This window comes from Gavia stellata, chromosome 12 (assembly GCF_030936135.1).
Source record: "Gavia stellata isolate bGavSte3 chromosome 12, bGavSte3.hap2, whole genome shotgun sequence".
Taxonomy (NCBI): domain Eukaryota; kingdom Metazoa; phylum Chordata; class Aves; order Gaviiformes; family Gaviidae; genus Gavia; species Gavia stellata.
Window position 1 is genome coordinate 5712192 of NC_082605.1, and position 18076 is coordinate 5730267.

Below are 18076 nucleotides of genomic sequence, written 5' to 3' on the forward strand. Positions count from 1 at the left end.
GAGCAGGACTGCAAGGCACAGTGCTGTGCTGCAGAAGCTCTCCAGCTGCATTAGCATTGCCCATGCTTGCCAGAAAATAAACCTCTCTTCCCGGACTGCTCTTGAAAGGCTGAGGGGCATTAGCAGTGTGCATTGCAGGGATCGCTCCGATGGCCCATGCAGAAACACTCTTCGTGTCTCTAGATGATCTATTGTCACATTAAACGCAGGTACCCGCCTCCCATCAAGAATGCGGTGTCACCTTTCTGGATGAATCAGCAGCATCTGGGAGTGAAGGTTACAGCCTTCCCCGCTTGTGCTCCTGCCTCGGTCTGCTTGGCCGGCCGGGAGAGCAGGTCACTAGCTGGCTCGGGCTGTGAAATGTGCCTCAGGAGCTGAGTGAGCTCGCTCTGGAGCGGAGTGTGGCTCCACGGAGGAGCTTGTCCATAGTGCCTGTACCTCCAGGGCTCTGTCTCACAGCTGTCACAGTTTCCCTGCCTGCAGTTTCCCAATGGAGACATCCACCCAGAGGACTCCTGCGTCCCTGGGACTTGCGTGCAACAGAGGGACACATCTGTATGAGTGCTGTAGGCACTGGTGATGCTGATGGAGAGAAAGAGACTGGTTCTGTCTAGAGGTGAAGTCCTGCTCTGTGCTGAGGCGTCAGAGCACGGGAGAGGCTGCTTCTTCCTCGGGGGAATTAGTCACTAGTTTATTCTGAGCTGAGGGATTCAAGGTTAGATGAAAGGGAGTGCTACAGCTTAAAAACACTCTTAAAGTAGATAATCCTGTCTTCAAAACATCCCCGTGGGAAGACCATTTCAGCTCATTTTATTACGACACTGTATTTATCCATCACACTGTGGAAAATCACATCTTTCTTTGTATCCTCTTGGTGTAGGCTTTCTTCTAGCTTGGCAACACCTGAGATGACTTTTTGAGGTTATCGAGTCTTAATAAAACCAACCAAATGCAGTTTTCTTTACCTTAATGTTGTCTGCACAATTGCTTTTTATCCTGAAAGCAACAGTTGAGCTGAGATGTGTGTTGGTGTCAAGATAAAGATGTCTCTTGGTCAGTTTAGTTGATTTACACTAGTTCAGTCTAATTTACAGAACAAACCCATGTAGATCTCCCACAGATGGTAGCAACATAATTTAGAAAAGCCACTAAGCAAATGAAATCACTTATCTCCACCTCTGATTTTAATTTATTTTTTTTAATTAGAAGTGTAACCCTCCTCCATCTATTTTTATGCAAATCGCTGTTGCTTATGATATTTCTTGGCATTGCAGGGTAAGAATAATATTTCCTTTTTTTATGGCTTTGTGGGTGCTGATTTTTATAGCTTGACGTTATGTAGATGCCCTTAAATTTTCTGGGTTTAATTTATGACCCCCTGAGTTTTGCTTAGAGAAGCCAGAGCCCGATGTTCCTCAGGACAGTAAATCTGGTTGAATGGCTGGCACAGAATCCGAAAGGCAAGGCTGTTGCCACCTATTGCAAATATCTGAGTTGGTATGAGCTTTCAGCATGTTCCTATTTAATTCCTACAAAGGACCAGCTTTCTTTCCAGCAGATTTATGCTGGGTTTGCTAGTGCCTGCCTTCCTTCAGCCAGTGTGCTTGGAATAAAAACTAGCACACCTTTTTTGCAATCAGGCCTGTGTGGTCAGATATGTCCTACCAAGGAGTAGTTCTTGGAGGGTTTCAAGGCTCAGTGAGATAAAGCCATCTGATGTCACACTGGTGATAGTTGTGCTCTGAGCTTGAGGTTGGTGTAGATATCTCTGATTGTTCCTTCCACCTAATGCTTCTGTGGCTCTGTGAAAAGACCGAATGGCACAGATTTGGTTAATGATCTTAGAGCAGTGGTCTGAGGAACGTCTTAGACATGGAGATGTTTCTGAGGTCTAGGCGTGGTGCTGACTGTTGCGTTTCTCCAAAGAGAAGCTGGGCAAAACTGAATGAGGATTGTTGTCCTCTCTTTGGCCAGGAGAAAATGCAGGACATATATTGGCTGCTGCAAGTGTGCATCCGCACCATCGAGCATGGTGACAGGACAGGCTCACTTTTCGCTTTCATGCCGGAGTTCTACCTCAGCGTGGCTATGAACAGCTACAGCGCACTCAAGAACTACTTCAGCCCTGTGAACAGCATGGAGGAACTTCCAGGTAAGGGGATGGGGAGGCCTTGCTAATTCGGACCTGATAAAGTCTAAAGCAAGCCACATCCTTATGGTGAAGTAGTGGTGGTTGGGCATCATCCCTTCTGTGTCCTTTCCTGGCTGTGATGTGCTGCACCGATATATTCTCTGTGTGCTGTGGGGCAGGTGTTGAGTGCTGTTCCTTGCGTAGGTACTCGCTGGTGAGCCGTGACTGTCACTGAGCTTAAGCAGGGAGCCCGTGACTTGCCCGAAGTTGTCACAGTGTTGGCTGTAGTGAAAATCACTGGCAGCTATGGATTTTGTTTCCAAGGAGGCACCAGGAATGGGCTGGGATGCTGGAAGATGTGATTGTCCCAGCAATGTGTGCCACTGCCTGCTGGTCTCTGGGTGGGAGGAGATGTGCCATGAGTGCAGGAATTGGGACTGCTTTCGAATCCCCCCGGGATTTGGATACGTTCCTATGGAGATGACCACCCGCTTGATGCCAAGAGTCTGTGTTTAGGTGGATTCCCTCTGTGCATGTTCTGTGCTTTTCCTAAGTGATCCCAGCAAGCTCTTAGCAAATTGTTCTGTACTTCCCAGAGTCCACGAAGGTAAGAAGGGCTTCTGTTCCCACCAAGACATAGCTGAAGTGTTCACATCCATTAAGTGGAGGTTGTGGCTGCTGTTCAGGGAGCAGCAAAATTAAGCAGTAGCAGATTTCTTAAGGGCCTGCAGGCTGGACGTGGCTTTTCTGCGTGGATCTAAGGTGTTACTTGTGTTGCTCAGCCTCTTCTGCACTAGGCATCTCTCCCTTGCCATCCAACTCAGTTGCATGGTTTTATCTTTCTCCAAGTAACTGTTTTAGACTCTGCAGACTCAGGTGAGCAGCTCTATTGGAGATGAATGTGCTTTCCCAGCTGTCTGCTTTGACAACTAGACAAAACTGCAAAGTTGGCTGTAGCAGGAATGAATCCCATGGCCTGTGCTGTGTCCACAGGAATGCTGGGACCAGAGGGCTGCCCATCGGGCCGTTGGCGTGACCCCTGATCCCTCCTTCTCTTTGCAGGCTACGAAGAGACCTTGATGCGCCTCGCTGCCATCCTGGCCAAGCATTTTGCTGACTCGAGGATCGTGGGCACGGGTAAAGCTGCTCTCCTCTGCTTTGGGGTGATATATTGCACGTCCGGCCAGCCCCACTGCCAGTGGTTCACCAGACTTCTGTTGGGATCCATTTGCTGAATCCATTAAGTGCTTTATGCCTCCACATACAAAACGAGGCTGGGCACTGCACATATCTGGTGTGTCCTGCTTATTCCAGGGTTAGATACATGACCTGGGATACCCTTTTTGAGAGTAGGACTCACGTTCCAGCTACTTGCATGTGAAATCTGGGGTTACTTCTTAGCTGCCTGAGCATAGGCACGCTCTCCACATCAGCTGGGACAGCAAACCTCTCTAAGTGAGGGCCGGTCCCTCCCAGCCTCCGGTGTTCAGGTGCTCCCTGGCATGCTGTGTGCCCTTGGGTGCCTGGCCTAGCCCCTTCTCATTCCTCCACAGACATCCGGGATTCCCTGATGCAGGCGTTGGCCAGCTACGTCTGCTACCCCCACTCGCTGCGTGCTGTAGAGAGGATCCCAGAAGAGCAGTAAGTGCTGCCCTGCCTGTTCCCAGGGAGCTGGGGCAGGACTGGGGTGGTGGCAAGGCTGGGTGGGGGAGCAGGCGGGCTGCCAAGCACTGCCAAGGGTCCAGGGGCTGCAGCAGGGTGCTGGAGTTGGTTTGGGGAGTCTCCCTTCACCCTTATACCAGTGGCTTTGTTCTGTCCCAGCTCCGTGGGTCCTATTTAATCCCCAAACCCTTTGTGACTGACCTATGTCCTTGTCTGGCAGGCGGATCTCTATGATGAAGAACCTCCTGGCTCCCTATGAGCAGCGACCCTGGGCACAGACCAACTGGATCCTCGTCAGGCTGTGGCGGGTGAGCGTCCTGCATCCCTGCCCCTCTCACCATCTGGGGCTGGGTGGACACAGAGCATTTCACTTTCCAGTAGCAGCAAAACCCAACCATTTTCCAGCCTCCAAGATCTTTTCTTATCTCTTTTACCAGGGCTGTGGCTTTGGGTACAGATACACACGGCTCCCACACCTGCTGAAAACCAAGCCTGAGGATGCCAGCCTCCCCAGCCTGCAGAGTGAGTGGAGCAGGGGATTGGCACTTGGGATTATGATGGGTGGTGAGGGAGGACTGACCTCTTCCCTAGCAGCCGTCCCTAGTGTGGGCCAGGCCAGCTGGTGAGATGGCTGCTGAAGTAGGGGGATCCTGGCCAAATATCCAGGCCTGACCTTTGCAGCCAGCATTTCCTTTCCTGGACATCCCCAGTCTCTCTGCACTGACTGGTGACTCTTTTGCCTGCTGGGTGATGGGTTAGATCCATCACGAGGAGGGGTTCTGCCCTTCAAGGGAAAGGAGAGAAGCCCAGGGCTGCGTCCTTACCAGAGCTTTACCCCAAAATGTAAGCCTGGGAGAAGGCTCTCTGATGTCCGCAGAGAGCAGCTGCTGTGGGGAAGAGTTGGTGAGTATGCCAAGCAGTAGGAACCCTGTGGGAGGGAGTGGGTGCCCGAGGAGGCTTTAGCATGGCAATTTGATTCTCAGCACTGTCACCAAAATGAGGGGTTTCTTGGCTCTGTTGCTTCTGAGAAAGACATGGGGAGGAGAAGGTACCTTCCTTGAGCTGAAGAACACGTCCCCAGCTTCACCCTTGCAGGGTCTGGGCCTGTCTGGTTACATTCCTGACCCTCTTCTGCTGTGGAAGAGGCTTTGTGCCAGACCTTGCTCCTGGAGAGCTGCCTGGGGTTGGGGGACAGAGGATGCTGCAGCCTGACAGGGGCAGGCAGCGTGTGGAGGTGTGTGCTAATCCCCGTCCGGTTGGGAAAGCTGCCTGTCTCTGTTTTAACGGCACTCTTGTTCTCTTTCTCTCTCCTGCCTGTGGGTGCCCAGGAGATCTCTCTGTTGCTAGTTTCCAGAGTAAGTTTGTTGTGTGACCCTCTCTTGTCTGGTGAAGTAGCTTTAGAGCTCCCTCTTTCCCCTCTTCTGTCTAGAGAGACCCTTCTTTGGGGGGCAGAGGGCTTCACACAATGATCGCTTTTCTCAGGTACGTCCCTGGGAGATGCCAGGGGGACCGGTGCCCACATGGCAGTCTCTGAGTTTGCATCACAGACCCGCTCTTGCGCCTGTTTTATCAGTGTTACCTCTGGTCAGAGCCCTGCTGCAGCCCTCTCATCCTTGGAGGACGATGGGGAAGCCCTGGTACACGTGCAGGAGGGACCTCGTGACTGTCCCCTCACCCTCCTACCGCACAAGCAAGCCCCCGAGTGGCTGCCACCAGTCCCATGGGGTGGTGACTGAGCTCCCCCCATTCCGGGGAGCCCTGGGGCTGGAGCAAAGTTCCTCAACTTTCGAGGCCTCTCTCCATCCATATCCGGATGGCTCCGCACAGTCTGAGCCCAGAGTGGGCTGGGCTGGCTACTGGGGACTTGCTCCTGGGATTGCTATTTTAAGGCGCAACCAAATCAATAATGAATGCTGATTTAATTGAAGAGGGACATGGGACTCAGAGGTGTCCTTGAGATGCTGCCCAGCGAAGGAGGAGGAGACAACCCCGCCGCCTTCCCACCCATCAGTCTTCACCTTGTTGCAATTTGAGCATTGGCAGGGACAACGGGACAAACTGCTGAGCTGAGAGAAATCCCTGTTTGTCTGGGTCTGCTTCCGCAGGCCAGTCTGAAGGGAGCTTGGGCAAATGCCTCTTCTCTGCTGCTCCAGCCTTGTCCTGCTTTGGGGATGCTTCCTTGGAGGACTCTGCACTGATGGCAAAGGTGTGCTGGTGCTGCCTCATAATATCCATGAAACACGCAGGGCACAGACCACCTGGTCTCCTACGCTGCCTTTCGCCCGTGCTCACCAACGGTGAGCAACGAGATGGCTGCCTGGGTTAGCCCAGAGAGGGGGAGAGGCTCGGAAAGGCCGTGTGTGTTCCTGCCTGCTCCCTGAGTTGTTCCTTAGCCCCGCTGGCACCAAACAGCTCTCATACAGGCAGGGCTCTGCCTCCACTTTGGCTCCTGAGAGCAGACGGGGGCTCTGCTCAGAGGCGGGGGCTGTTCTGGTCGGCGGCTGCTGTAGGAACTTGTTTTGCTTTCATCGTGGCGTGTAGGCAAGGCCGGGTGCTGTTACGGCCCGCACACGCCGAGCAGCAGCGGTGGCCCTGTGCCAGGCCCAGCCCGTCTTGTTTTTAGGGAGCTGCAGGGTGGCTTCAGGTTGCTGCACAGGGCTTCTCTGCCCCAGGCCTTCTGCCCACGCATCCATCGAGCAGTGGAGGGTAGGTGGATGGGACCGTGAGATCATCTAGCTGAGCTGTTGTGCAGTGTGGGCCGGAAAATTCACCCACGTCCCCTTCCCAAGTCCGTCAAATTGCCTAAGCTAAAGGGGTCTTTCAGGAAGAAATCCTGTCTCGATCCAACAACACCAAAAGCATCAGCTGGTGGCAGTTGAACTATCCAAGCCCTTCTGATGGTGGTTCCTCACCCTCAGAAATAAATCCATAACCTTTTCCTGTTGGGAAGGTATCTAACCTCATCTTCTGTCTTCCACTGCTGCTGCTCTGCCTTTCTCTGCTGGGTTAAACTCTATGCATTACAACATTTTATTCTTCAAAAGTGCTTGTGTACCAGGGTAAACTCACTTCTTGGTCCTTTTTAATGGTAAAAAGAAAGTGCAGCCTCTGTGTCTTATTCAGGAAGGGGTTTCCGTTCCTCTGCAAGCTCCTGTGTTCACCCTTCCCATGTTTTTAGCAGCCCCAGAGCTGTCAGTGCCATGCTGGCTAGAACGCCTCGCTGATCTGCCGGTCACAGAGCCAAAACTTGCATTAGCCTGTTTGCCAGCGCTTTGCTCTGGAGGCGTGCACGAGTCCTAGGCACATGCTGGGGCATCCTGATGCCCTGCACTCGACCTTAGTGAGATCTCATCCCCTGAATGCAGCTTGCTTTCCTTCTGCCTCACCCTGCAATGTTTCCTTTGGTCCTCTCTAAATACATCTTTGAAAGGGTGCAGTTTACTAGTGACGTGGATCGCTGCATCCCCAGCTTACCTTTTCCACTGCTGTTCCATCAGTCTGAAAGCCACTGAGCAGCAGCTGTGTCATATTTACATCTGGATCCTTTGGAAAATTCAGGTTAGCATTGGGTGGAACTGCTTTGCCTCTGAATCTGGTCCATTTTGGGCTTTCCTCCTCTGTGCTCCCAGCTCTACTGTAAATGCTGCAGCATCCAGAGCCCCCCTTGGGCTGCTGACCAAGAAGTCTCACAAATAGCCCTGTTATAAATCTTCCTGGGTCGTTAGCAAGCTATAAAGTACATAATTATCTTCCTGTGATGAAAGTACATGACCCTGCTGCTTTACAATTATCTAGCAGGAGCACTTATTGAAGGCTTCCACTTTGTCTGCTTTATTAATTTTTAACTCTATCTATTAATGGGCCTCTGCTACTGTTAGACTTTCTCCCATTACTACTTTTTTTAATAATTCTGCTAGAATTTTTTCCTATAGTTGAAGAAACTTTGCATGTAGTGTGGTTAGTCGTGGCTGTTTCTTTTATGTCTTCTCCTTCTATTACCCCTTTTTTCTTGTTTTCATCAACTGCTGGCTATGTTTGATTATGTTCACTTTACCTTTTACATTTTAACTTACGTCTTTGCTTCATCCTGGTCTCAGTGAACCTTTTAACCCACGTGCTTGCTGTAGCACTGGGGCTTTCTGGCTGCCTAATAATCTTCTAAAGAACCCTGTGTTTTTATTCACTATTTCCCCTCCAGCCTAGATTTTTTTTTGTTTTCCTCTGACTGTTTTGCTTATATTTTTGCGGGGAAGTTTCTGTTGTGGAAACATCGGATATATCTATAACCGCTTGGGGCCATGCTCTGTTGCCCACATTAAATGTATTGAGGTCATAATTTCTGGCCTTGGAAAACCACCGATTTCTGTTCCAGTGACTGATCTTTATCTGTCATAATGAAGGCTAAAACAAGATTGAGTGGCTTTTGTATTAGGGAGTTATAAGTTTTAGAAACACTGATGACATACTATTGCCAAGATCAAGAAAGTAACCACATCAGTGAGTATCCACAGACTCCCTATGAAATGAGTTCCCTGGCTGAAAAGGCACACGTAGGGTTGTTTCGTTACCCAGGAGGGCAGTCGTAACTGAGACATGAAGGAGGTGGGTGGAAGTGCCTCAGCAAAGGTGAACATCTTGCAAATGAAGATGAGAGCAGCAGCAGGGCTAGGTTTCTGGATACCACTAATGATTGCCCCATGGAGAACCTCATCTGGGAACTAAAGTAAGGGACGAAGCTGCTCTTGCTGTATTCCAGGACTGGTTCCTTACGTTGCTTTCAAAGAGTAGCAGTGATCGCAGCGTCTTGAGATTCAGAATCCTCTTGGGAGCAACAAAAGCCAAGGAAGTCCACTGCTTCCTCGTGTTAGCTTAAAAGCTTAAAAAAACCCTACATAACTGTGGAGAAATTGGACAAAAGGCACCACTTTTTAATGCTTTTATGACTGGCGCAGTCTTTGCCAGCAGCAGGGAAAGCATTTAAGAACCTAGAATTGGAGGTTTGGAGCAAATTCACACCACTTATTGGAAAAAGACCATGAGGAAATAGTCATTGGCTAAAAATCAGGATAAAGCAAGTTATTACAAGCATAACAGCATCCTTCAAAAAGCCAAAGCTGCCTTCAAATGAGGTAGACTTTGGCTGGACGATTCATTTTGAGATCTGTCCTGACTTGAAATGTGGGTAAAAGAGGCTTTGGCGACAGACCAACAGGACAACCTGCAGAGCTCATCTGTGAGGAGTGGTGATCCTTGCCTAGAACTGCTTCGGTACTGGAAGGCTAGAAGGGGGCTAACATGTCAGCAGTTTTAATAAAAAGCACTTTTTACAAGTTGAGGGGAAGAGAAGACACAAAAAACTTAACCCTACAAAAGTACCTTCCAATTCTGAATGACTGGAAGAGAAAACGTAGATGGCATTCAGCATCGCCACATGTGGAGTGGTGATCGTGAAGGGAAAATGTGATTAAAAATCAGTGGGCTGTGAGCTGAGCATAACCCTTAGAGACGAGATTGCGGGGTGGGCTCCCTGGGACCCCTCTATGCACCCTTCTGAGAAAAGAGCCACGGTGTTTCAGGTGTGACCTCCCCAGGGCCAAGCAGAGGGGGTGGCACCTCCCCTTGATCTGCTGAGTGCATCCTCCTACCATCACCCACCTCTTAGTTGTAGCAAGAGCCCTCACGTGTCCCCTGTTCAAGCTGGTATCCTCCATAACCCCTTTAACAGTGCCCAGACGGTTGTTTCCCAACCAGGACTGGTGTTTGGGGTCATTCTTCCCCAGATGCAGAATTTTCTCCTTCTTGTCGAATACGATCAGGTTTTTTGTCCCAGTCCTCAAGTTTCTCAGGGTGCCCATAGCGCATCAGACAAAGCCCCTCGTTTAGTGTCATCTGCAAATTTGGTAAGAGTGGACCGTGCCCCATCGTCCATCACTGACAGAGAAGACAATGAGGTGCGCTCCAGTGTTGACTCCTGGGCGCCTTGTGACCAGCAAGTTCCCGAGGATCTTGAGCTGTAATTCTTACAAAAGGGTTATCCTTGAACTGTCATCCTGTTGTAATCTTTTGGAAAATATCAGCTTAATGCCCAGTCAAAGGCACGAATTACACAACAGCAATTATGAGGAAAGGAAAACAGAACAAAACCAAAACCACATTACGCCTTTGTGCAAATCTGCCACACGCTTGTGGTTTTGATGCCACGTGCGCTTCTCATTCCACCTCTCCAAAGAAAATGTGGGAGAACTGGCACAGCTCAGGGAGGGATGGCAAAGGGAACAAAGATGTGATAGCTTCTGTATGAGAAACTGCACACCTGGGGCTGTTCCCATTCAAAAGACTATCATAAAGGTCTGAAATTATGGCTAGCTGGAGAAAGTGACTGCAGAGCAGCATCTCTCTGTCGCTCCCACCAGAAGGAGGGGGCTGCAAAGAATAAATATTATCAAATAAAGCAAGTAGGAGCCAAGCTCAAACACTAATTCCTCCCGCTGCACACAACTGAGCTGTGAAATGTTGCTCCAGGGCACATTCAATGCTAAAGGCTTACACAGTTTCAGGGGACACTGGGCAAGAAATCCGCTGAGGATCACTAAATACATAAAAAGGACGTCTGGCTTGGGCAGTCCCTGAGCCACATGTAGCCAAGGGCTGGGGAAGTACTTGCGGGTGGGAGTAGGACATCAAAGACATTTGTCGTGATGAAATCCCTCCCAAAGATGTGCTTTTAGGCAGGATCAAAGCCAGGGCACTGGCCTGCCTGGAGTGATTATGCACTGTGAGACATCAGCATGTGTCCTCCGTAACAACAGAAGCTCGCAGCAATTATTAGTGGGTATTTACAGAATAATTTATCCTGTTCCCGTTTGAGCTGATGGTCTTCTGCCATCCCCCTCTGGCTTTTTTAATCCCAGCTAGCGATCTGCCTGTAGTTACACCTCATTTCTTGATCCCTAGGGATGTGATGAAGGTCATCCCATGTTTCCTTTGCCCATGCTGGTCTTTCGAGCAGGCTGTCACCCCAAAGACCTTCTGCAGTCGCAGCATGGCTATGCCGGTGCTGCCAGTTTTCACATGCTCTTACTAATAACTTCTAGTACAGGGAAAAGTAGTTGGATTTTTTTTTTCCTTATACTTGGTAGATCTGTTCAAGTTTCTTTCTCCAAGCCTTGAATTTTAGTCTGTGATTTGAACTCTGGTACCCTTCCCAGTGAGAAGCATCCATCCCATTGTGCCCCCCCCTCCTTTCCCTGCCCATGCGTGGGGACTGGCACCCCACACAGCCCTGACTGTGTTTTCCAGCTGCTGGGTCTGACCTCATCTGTGCTCTTGATTGTGAAAAAGCCCAGAGGCGAGATGCCACGCACCACGGAGACATGTCTGCTCAGGCTGAACCTGGCCAGGGAGCGTGGGCAGCCCTGCCTGCCTGAGCCTGCGAGGGCAGAGCCAGCCCCAGCTCCATGCAGAAGCATCTCAGCAGTGGGATTTGCTAGGTGCCTTCCTCCCCGGACACGGGCAAGCGTGCATGGCCACGTGAGGCCAGGGGTGGCCGTGCTGGCTCTGGGCAGCTGCCACACTGCTATCTGGAGCAATTAATGCTGAGCTGACCGTGGGCTTCTGCAGAGCCGAGCAGGAGGGATGCAAAGCTTCAGGGCAGTGCTCCCGTGTACATGGGCAGCAGTGAGCACACAGGGCTCTTCCCTGGTTAATTCAGGCTGGCATTGCAAAAACAGTGTTTGGAGGCCCAACAGGCGAGATCTCTGCTCATAATAGTCCTTGACCCCCACTCACGGCCGCTCCGGGACCAGGCCACTGAAGCTGTCGCTGTCTGGTTTCAGAGCCGTGTCCCTCCACCTTGCTGCAGCGGCACATGGCAGACCTGCTCCGCAGCGACCGCGACCTGGCCCCCAGCTTCCTCAACAGCGTCCTCAACCAGCTGAACTGGGCTTTCTCCGAGTTCATCGGCATGATTCAGGAGGTGAGTGTGCCGCCCAGGGCTGCAGGGTCTGGCACTCAGTGGGTGCCCGTGTCCTGCACGCAGCGAGGTTCAAGACACGACCCTTGGGGTTGGGAGTGCAGCAATTCCTCGGCACGCTTGGTTGCAGCCTTCCTTTTAGGAAGGGGCACCTTGTTAAGCTGTCACCCTTGCTTGGCAGATCCAGCAGGCAGCAGAGCGCTTGGAGAGGAACTTCGTGGACAGCCGCCAGCTGAAGGTGTGCGCCACCTGCTTTGACCTGTCGGTGAGCTTGCTCAGGGTGCTGGAAATGACCGTCACGCTGGCGCCGGAGATCTTTCTCGACTGGAATCGCCCATCATCGGAGCTGCTGCTTCGGAGGCTCGCCCAGGTATCATCCTTTCGCGAGGTGTGAAGAAGTGTCCTCTGAAGGGGCATGGGGGGGCCCTCTGCCCTCTCTCCAGATGTGCTATGAAGCGGGGGCTCCTGCTGCAAACACTGTAGTACTTAAAGCTGCTACAGCAAACCTAGTTGCTGCAGAACAAGTGGTGCTCCCTGAAATCACTACATGTCAGCTGCACCCCTCCTTTGCAACTAGTCTGGCCACAGCTGGTTTCTACCTCTGCCAGGAGGGAGGATGATAGCCCCTTAAATCTTCCTTCAGAGGGGCTATGGCCAGTTTCTTCTACCCAGCAAATGCTGAATGCTCCTGTGACAAGCAATGCCATGAAATCTGGAGAGGTGTGGTATATCTTAGCAAGAGCTGTAGAGAGTATAGCTGGCTTCACAGGGAACATGCCCCAGTGTTTGGGCAGGCATCTTGGTCCTTTGTCCCTCAGTCCTAGACTATGGTACCAACCGTCTCCATTTCCCTGCCAGGGTGACCAGGACAACCCCATTCCAACCTACGACACCCCTTAGGCTCCAGTAAATTAGTTTCAATTCTAAAGCATGAGCAACCCTGGAAAGCCATGAGGACATGCGGCTGCTCTTGTACGAGCCAGCATGGTGGAGAACAGTCATATATACCTTACCTATATCCCAAGGGTTGGGTTACCCCAAGGGTTGGGTTGCTCCAAGGGTTGAGGCTCAGGGCTCTGAGCAGATGAGGCAGAGCAAGACACAGTGGGGTCTAGTAAGGCAGTCTTGAGGGAAGGGCTCAGCCTGGGATCCCAGGATTTTCCCTGTGTGAGGAGGAAAGCAAGGGGCCCTTAGCAGGTGGTTTGGGCAAGCTGGGGAATAGCCAGTAGAGTGCAAGGTGCTGCAGCATCCCCCTCACATCCTGGTGCTGCCACGAAGCTGTGCCCCCACCGCTGAACGTGCTCACAGAGGGGTGCAGAGTTCTGCTTTTTGTTCATGAGGGCGGCAGGAAGAGGGATGCTGCACCTGAGAGCCGGTGCACAGCTTGCAGCGGTTGTGTCAAGCTTGGAGCGGTCCCCGCTCATCCCACTGAGGGTTTGGGTGAGAGCTGATGGTGGCTAAGTGTCTTTACAGTTGATTCCTTCTGTGCTGGTCACAGGCAGAAATCTCTGCCTGTGGTGATGCTCTGTCAAGCAGAGAAGCAGATTTCTCTCTGCGCTCATCCTGTGCTTCAGGCTTGGTAGGTCCGTCCTGCCAGCTCCAGGCAGGACAGGACCTGGACTGTGCTTCACCCCGCTGACACCACTTTTGCCCAGCAGCAGCTGCCAGCTTGGTCTTCACGGGCTGTGGCTGTCCTAGGGACTGTAGCTTCTGCTTGCCAAGAGCTTTTATCCACAGAAGTAGCTTGGCATCTGTGGGTGGGATTCAGATTTAGGTGGAAGATGCTGAGATTTAGGTGTCTTGACCTCAGACTGACTCTTCCCTGGGAGGTTTGCATCTGGTACAACCACTGTGGTACGGTGCCACCTCCCTCTGTGCCAGGGCCAAGCTAGGACTGTGCTTACGAGCCTCCCTCTGTGCATCCACCAGCTTCCAGGCACCGAGCACAAGCTATAAGGACATGCTGCCCCAAAGCATGCCCTTCGGATGCTGCTCACAGGAAGGCCCATCCAGAAAATGCAAACCCTTTCTGCTTTTCCCTACACAGCTCTTGAACCAGGTGCTGAACCGTGTGACAGCTGAAAGGAACTTGTTCGACAGAGTGGTCAACCTCCGTCTGCCAGGTGAGTCCATGCCTTAACTCTCTGTCCCTCTCCATTGAAAACATGCTGGAGGCACGCCCTTGGGAAATGGGGGATGGCTTGTACTGAAGGTCGGTGCAGCGGTGTATGGGATCAGACCTCAGGCCTGGCACATCCCTGGCTGGGAAGCCAGTCTAGTGCCGCGGACTGCCACAGAAGTGCTGTCTTCAGAAGACATGTAAATCCTCCAGGCAGACCTGAGCTTTCATGCTCTTCCTATGCCTTAGCCTCTGTCTGCCCAGCAGCTCCAGTTCCCTCCAGGATCTCTGTCCTCACCAGGGAGCTAATGCATGGGTCTGGCTGTCCGTGGTGAAGTGGCAGCCGTGCTGTGCGGGAAAGTGCCTTGCTAGATACTGATGTGTCACAGGTTAGGTGGGAACTGTTTGAAAGGCTAAAAGCCCTGGACAGATTGCAGTTTAGGTAGCAGGCTTGGTTACTGTGCTCTGCATCGAGAAAAGGGTGCACTGAGTTGCTGGGGGAAGCCGTTCTCACCAACATCAGCCCTCTTCTTCGTGGAGGTGACTGTGGGCAGCGGAGTTGTGCCTGTTAGCAGAGGCTGGCTCCAGCTGCTGGATTATGAGCATCCTATATTTCTCATACAGCAGCTGGATTTTCCTGCCTGCTTAGGAGGGGATAGACCACCTTCTCCTCTTGAGGCTTGGAAGAGGCAGGGGTGCTCCATCATAAGGGCAGTGCCTGAATCTGGGGTTTGCATTAGTGGGGAAGGCTCCTCTGTCCTCAATGAAACCTATGGCCCCACCGGAGAGCCCAAGTGACAGTCCCTACCTCCTGGGCTGCTCTGTCACCAAGTCTGGAAGTAGCAGTGCAGCCCTGCTCTGCCTGTCATGCGGTGCCAGCGGCTCTATCTTTCCCTTTTGTTTCTGTAGGGCTGGAGAGCGTGGACCATTACCCAATCCTTGTGGCCGTGACGGGGATACTGGTCCGGCTGCTTGTGGACACTGATGTTCAGGGGTGAGTGGCTTTTGACTTCCGAAGCGCAGAGTCGCCGCATGTGGCATTGCTTTGGGTGCTGCAGTAGTCAGTGCCATGGGAGGTGTTGCAGGAGTGACGTGGGTGCGTGGGGACCGAAGCGAGGTGAGGCAGATGTGCATAGAGCAGGCAGAAGCCAAGAAGCCGCATGCCCCTGCAGCAGCTGCATCCCAGTGCTACTGCTGGGTGCAAAATTCCTTCCTGTGGTGTAGGAAAGCCATCGTGAGAGGTAGCTATGAGGTGCTGTACCAACAGCACGTGTGCACCTTCCTCCCCAGGATGGGGTCTGGCACTCCGTGCAACAGCACAGCTGCTGTCGGAGGTTGTGAGCGCCGCATGTAAAAGAGCTGTGCTGATGCGGTGATGCAGGCAAAGTGCTGTGACACGCAGTGATGGGTGCAAGGGAGTTCATTAAAGCTCCTTCACTCTGGACATATCAGGGAGGCATCAAAATGTGTGCAGAGCTCTCTGGCTGCCCAAACCTGTGGCACAAGGGTGAGACAAATTCTGTCCAGGCACTTACGAGATGCTGATTTTCAGATGAAGCAAAACTTCTTGTCTTTATGGTAGCAAGCTCTTCAGAGAGACAGCACTGGGGGAATGATGCGGCCGGACAAAGCCACAGCTGACCTAATGGTTTATGTGCTTCTGTGCCTGCTTGTACAAAGTCCTGAAAATAGGCTCATGCTGATATCCTCTGCCAGTCCCGCCTTTGCTTTCTCCCAGTGTCATTCGTAGGTGTCTTGCCCGGACGCCGTGCCCCGTAGGATGCTATAGGAGATGGGGCTTTTCTGTCTGTGCTGCAAATCCTGCTTGTTTTTGCGTTTGGAGAACATGATAGTCTCTGGCTTTGCGGTGAGTGGAGCCCCATCTGGCCAAGCAGCTCAGCCCTGCAGCCAGTCTTTCAGCTTCTTCTCTCAAGGACTCAAAGATGTACACAAATATATCTAATTATATCCTGCCTCCCGTGGCTGCTGCACCAGTCTCAGAGCCCCGAGTGTGACAGTGCCAAGAGCTTAGCACAAGGTCATTGATTAGTGGCCTTTCTGGACTGTGAACGGGGGTGGATTTTGCTCGCCCCCAGAATCCTGCTCTGTGGAAAGGGCAAACGTCATGAATTTGACGCCACAACTAGACACTTCTTCCTGGAGGGGAGGGGGGAGGTGATAAAGCAGTTCCCTGCATGCCAGGCAGGACAAGAAGTCCTTCCCTGGCTCCCTGGCTCTTGAACATCTGTCCCAGACCAGGTCGCTTGTAGAGTCAAAGAGGGGAACGGATAAAACTCTTTCTCTGGCCCTCAGTTCACCGAACTCTGAAGAGCACTGTGAAGATGGTAGTGTGATGAAAATCACATCCTTCCCAGCCCGCAGGGAGTCCCGGGGAGACAAAAAGCTTCCAGACTGTGTCTCCTTTACCTGAAAAGCCAGTTGTGCTTTGGGTTAGGGTAACCCGGGCATCCAGGGTCAAAGGGGCTGTACATCGCCAAGCGGCACTGTCCCCTGTCTGCCAACAGCACCCTCCACGCCTGGGACAGTGGCAGGCTGCGCGGTGGCAAACCAGAGGTGCCGTATCCTGTGGTGTGCGGTTGGGAAGTGGCAAGTCTCTGAATGATCATCAAGGGCTTTGAAATCATTTCCTGGAGCACTGGAAAGCAGAAATAAATATAAAACAGGGGAATGATGTGGGCAAAACATCATGTCGTTATGGTGGACCTAGCTGAGCAGGGGAAGCACAAGGTGTAACAGGAGGAAGCCTAGGGAAAAATGTCTATAAAACAAAATGCTTCTATGTGATTTTGCAAAGCCCTGCACTAAATCTGAGGTTTGATACGCCACTGATCTATGAAAGGCAAGCAAATGTTGCAGGGGAGCCGTTGAGGTCAATCAAGACAAAAGAACGAAGGCTGAGTGGCTTGGAGACCCTCTACTGCTACCCAAGCAGAGGGACTGGGCAGCCTGACGGCAGAGATCAGCGTGGCTGCAGGCAGAGTACCTCACATTGAAGGGGAAACTGAGCCACCCACCCTCTTTGCAGCGCTCCAAATTGAGGACTGGGGTGTGAGTGTTGTAGCCCATTTATGGGGTGGTTCTGCTCTGTGCAGGCACGTTCAAAAACAGCCAGCTGGGAGGGGATGGAGAAAATCAGCAGCTATGAGAGAAAACGCAGAGACTTTGCTGCTGCCTTTGCGTTCCTCGAGGGTTCAGTCCTGGTTTGATCCTGTGCGCAAGTCTCTTGGCACCATCGCCGCAGGGAGCTGTAGGACTGGGAGGTGCAGCTGGGGTGAGCAGAGCCCCTTAGGGATCTCCTCCCCACCACCACCCAAAAACCAGGGAGATGGTACAGATCAACAACTGCTAGCCCAGAGCGGGGCGACAGCAAGTGTCTCTCTCCAGGTGCATGAGTAAGAGGATGGTCCATGGAATGGAAAAGGAGAATTCAAACCTTCCTCAGGTCTGTACGCTCCCATGGGAGGTGATTGCCATGGGTTGTGTTGCTGCAGGAGGTAACTGAAGCTATTTAAAGGATCCCATATGTAACCAGGCTCTCCAGAGCAGACCCATTTCGTATGGACTCAAAAGGAGACACTTTTCCTTTTTCCTTTTTCCTCTTTCTTCTTTCCTTTTTCCTTTTTCTTTTCCTTTTTCCTTTTTCCCTTCCTCTCAATACAGCGAGCAGGTTAACAGGACAGGCTTTTTTCCTTCCTCAGAGGCACTCTGCCCGGCCAGTGCTGGAAGCAGGTAGAAATCTCTTCCAGGTCCCATTTGGCAACTCCCAGATTGCCAGAAATCATTAACAGAGATTATCCGACCCACATTTGCATGTGGGAATTGCCTAAAACACTAGCTGTTACCCTGGCTGGTTCCCTGCAAGGCAGCTCTGCCCCAGAGGATGAGGACAGGGGACAGGACCCTGGGTGACTTCCGTGGCTTGGCTGTGGTTTTTCTGGTTGCCTCCAACCCAGCGAGCCGATGCTGTGCCAGGCGCTTGGATGGAAGGTGCTGCAAGCTTTGCCCTGGGACAGAGAGGGCAGGTTCATCTGGGGGTGGAGGAACGAGGTCTCATTTATGGGACGAAAACGTTCCAGCAGGGAAGGGTGGGAGTAAGGAGAGCCGGGGCCCTGCCGACTCATCCAGACGCGTTATCAGGATGCAGTTGGATGCCTCAGCTGCTCCTTGCCCA

At 52.0% G+C, this 18076-nt stretch overlaps 1 protein-coding gene across 1 annotated transcript in view; it reads left to right on the plus strand.

Annotated features, from left to right (window-relative positions):
• RNF123 (ring finger protein 123) overlaps positions 1–18076 on the plus strand; it is a 49382-nt gene that overhangs the window by 21052 nt on the left and 10254 nt on the right. The window contains exons 26-35 of the mRNA XM_059823243.1: positions 1975–2152; positions 3194–3268; positions 3685–3772; positions 4014–4101; positions 4231–4315; positions 11629–11768; positions 11947–12135; positions 13813–13888; positions 14794–14858; positions 18005–18034. Coding sequence (XP_059679226.1) covers positions 1975–2152; positions 3194–3268; positions 3685–3772; positions 4014–4101; positions 4231–4315; positions 11629–11768; positions 11947–12135; positions 13813–13888; positions 14794–14858; positions 18005–18034 — 1014 coding nt within the window. The remainder of the gene's footprint in view (positions 1–1974; positions 2153–3193; positions 3269–3684; positions 3773–4013; positions 4102–4230; positions 4316–11628; positions 11769–11946; positions 12136–13812; positions 13889–14793; positions 14859–18004; positions 18035–18076) is intronic.